Below are 3,486 nucleotides of genomic sequence, written 5' to 3'. Positions count from 1 at the left end.
TGAAAGAGTGAAAATAAATGAATTAAATCCTTGACTTAAAAATCTAAATAAAGAATAAAATAAAGCGAAAAAAGTACACGAAAGGAAATACTCATGAGAAGAATAGTCTATTATATCTACCCCTCTGTGTATCTATTTTGCTGTTTTATATTTCTTCCCTATATTCTAGGATTCCTTCTTTCATTTCCTTTTTGTTTTCAGAACTTTTTAAGTTTTAATTTCAGGGGTACATGTGCAGGATGTGCATGTTTGTTACATAGCTAAACATGTGCCATGGTGGTTTGCTGCACCTATCAACCCATTACCTAGGTATTAAGCCCACCATGCATTAGCTATTTTTCCTGATGCTCTCCCTCCCACTACCCTCCCCTGACAAGCCCCAGTGTGTGTTGTTCCCCTCCCTGTGTCCATGTGTTCTCATTGTTCAGCTCCCACTTATAAGTGAGAACATGCAGTGTTTGGTTTTGTTTTCCTGCATTAGTTTGCTGAAGATAATGGCTTCCAGCACCATCCATGTCCCTGCCAAGGACATGATCTCATTTCTTCTTATGACTGCATAATATTCCATGGTATATATGTACCACATTTTCTTTAGCCAATCTGTCATTCATGGGCAATTTGGGTTGATTCCACACTATCAAAAAAGAGCTCATATAGCCAAGACAATCCTAAGCAAAAAGAACAAAGCTGGAGGCCTCAGGCTACCGGACTTCAAACTATATTGCAAGGCTACAATAACCAAAACAGCATGGTCCTGGTACAAAAACAGGCACATAGACCAAAGGAACAGAAAAGAGAACTCACAAATAAAACCACGTATCTACAACCATCTGATCTTCAACAAACCTGACAAAAGAATTTCAATTAACCATTCTTTAAGGTTCTCTGCTAGCCACAAATTATCTTAATTTTCCTTGATTGGAGAATGTCTATTTCCCCTTCATTCCTAAAGGAAACATCCACTGGATATGTAATTCACCTTGACAAATGTTCTGCCACAACCTTCTGGCCTCCTTAGTTTCACATGAGAAGTCTGCTACAATTCAAGTCAGTTTTGCCCTGTAGGTGATGTGTCATTTCTCCATACCTGCTTTCAAGATTTTTTTTCTTTTAGTTTTAAAAGTTAACTTATAGTGTATCTTGGCATGGATTTCTCTGGGTTTGTCTTACTTGGGAATCGCTCAGTGTCTTCACTCTGCAGGTGTGTCTTTCACCAAATTTGGGGAGTTTTTAGCAATTACCTGTAAAAATACTATTCAGCCCCACTCTCTTTTTCCATTCCTTTGGAATTTTGATGATACAAATATTAGATCTTTTGTTACTACACCATAGGTCCCGGAGGCTCTGTCCTTTTTCCTGTGATTTTCTCTCAATTTACATTGGGAGATTTCTATTGTTCTATCTTCAAGAGCACTGATTGCTTCCTCTGTAAAATTCACTCCACTACCAAGTCCATTTACTGAATTTTAATTTCAGTTATTGTATTTTTCAGTTCTATAATCACCAAGTTGTTCTTTAAAAAAAAAAACACAACAATTCTTTAGTGAGATTTTATAGCCTTTTCATTCCTTTCCAGAGTATTTAAAACTGCTCACTGAAGTGTTTTTATGAGACTGCTTTAAAACCTTTGTCAAATAATCCCCACATCCTATTCATCTCAGTGTTGACATCTGTTGATTGTCTTTTCTCATTCAAGTTTGCTATTTTCTCCATTCTTGCTATGATAAGTGGTTTTTCTATTGTGTCTAGTACATTTTTTATATTATGTTAGAGACTGTGGATCCTATTTTAAATTTGTTTCAGCAGAGAGTCACTTTGTTTTTAGGTTTATCACGCAAGTCCTGGCCTACTTCTGTGTGCTATAGTTACAATGACGTTTAGTGTTCAGAGCCTTTGCAGTGCTAGTGCTATTCTGGTCAGCTTGATTCATCTGGTGCCCTGGTACTCTGTCTCCGCCCCAAATAATGCTGCCGACGCAGGAAGAATGTACTTCCCAAGTCCTGTTGCCATGAGGTGGAAGGTACAGACATCAGGATTGTGGGGTAGGGGGTCGGCAGAGGGCAGAGGGCAGAGGGCTCTTTCCTGGGCTGCCTAGTCCGAGCAGGGCACCTATTAGATCCCTGCTGCTGCTACCTGCATGGGCAGCCTCCCTGGAGGGAACAGTAGATACCAGACCCACAGGATGGAGAGCATTTCCCTGGACCCTCTTTCTGAGTGTCTTCTGCCACTGGATGGAGTTTCAGGAGATGGCAGCCTGTGGTGTTTTTCTGGGAGTTCTGAGGTACCTAACTAGTCTGCCTTTCTATAGCACTGGGCTGGGATTGGAGCTATAGTTATGAAATCATGATTTCATACACACACACGTGCACATATGTGCAGTGAAAGGGCCTAGAAACAAGGACACACTGGTAGTAATGAGTGCACATACCACTCAGGTCTTGGTTTCCAAATACCATTCTCCCCTAAAAGGAACCAGGGCTCCTTGGAAAAAATGGCTGATTCCAAGGCTAGCACAAGGAAAATCAAGACAAGCCTGGAGCATTATAAATTTATAAAGACATGTCAAAAAGACATCCAGCTTAGGAACATTCAAAACGGCTAGGGCTTGAACTGATATTTGTGTATAATATATGGTTTTTCTCATATGGATAGACTATTCCAGCATCATTTAGTGAAAAGTGACCTGCAAGACAATCTGGCTGAAATTGCTTTGAATCTGAACATCAACTGGGGAGAACTGCATTACATGAACCTTCACACACATAAATATGTTTTATTTTTCTATTTATGTCTTAGAATTTTTAAAATAAATTTCCATACAAATACTATATGTATTTTGTTAGTTTCATTCAGATCATATGCATTTTTCTTCCTAATACATAAGGCATAGTTTTAAAAAATATATTTTCTGTTTGTTGCCAAAGAATAGAAATGCAACTGATTTTTGAATATTAAACTTAAATCTAGCCATGGTATTGAATTCTTCTAATTCCTAATAATTTATCAATAATTTTATTCTTTCTAGGTAAATATTGATACCATAATAAATTTTCCTTCTTTCTGTTCCTTTCCTTTTCCTATTATTTACTTTTCTTGCATTACTAGGCTAGTTTGGACTTTAATAAAATGTGAAAAAGCACATTTATCTTTATCTTGATTTTAAATAGAACACTCTAAATACCTTATTACTGGTAAGATTAGTGACTGCTGAAGAATTTTACTGGGTTAAGAAAACTGTTATTTGTATTGTGTTACATGTTTTCATTATAAATGGATGTTCAATTTTATGAGTTTTATTTTCTCCATCTAATGGGATGATCATAAGATATTTTTCTCTTTTAATCTGTTAGTATGATAACTTACATTTTTGGATTTTCCAGAAACATCTTTGGATTCCTAGAATAAGCCAGTTTTATCACAAACGGATTATCTTTATCATATCGATGGCTGTTCTTGAGTTACTAATCTTCTATACTTTTGTGTGTA

General features: G+C 36.9%; 1 protein-coding gene across 1 annotated transcript in view; it reads right to left on the bottom strand.

Moving 5' to 3' along the window:
* Positions 1-3,486, bottom strand: part of LOC105535462 (probable C-mannosyltransferase DPY19L2) — a gene marked incomplete at its 5' end in the record, with an annotated part of 83,760 nt that overhangs the window by 53,564 nt on the left and 26,710 nt on the right. Inside the window, one exon of the mRNA XM_011974565.1 lies at positions 539-552. Coding sequence (XP_011829955.1) covers positions 539-552 — 14 coding nt within the window. The remainder of the gene's footprint in view (positions 1-538; positions 553-3,486) is intronic.

This window comes from Mandrillus leucophaeus, unplaced genomic scaffold, assembly GCF_000951045.1.
Source record: "Mandrillus leucophaeus isolate KB7577 unplaced genomic scaffold, Mleu.le_1.0 Scaffold1462, whole genome shotgun sequence".
Taxonomy (NCBI): domain Eukaryota; kingdom Metazoa; phylum Chordata; class Mammalia; order Primates; family Cercopithecidae; genus Mandrillus; species Mandrillus leucophaeus.
Note: the sequence above shows the minus strand (reverse complement) of the source record. Positions and strands in the feature narration are given on the sequence as shown.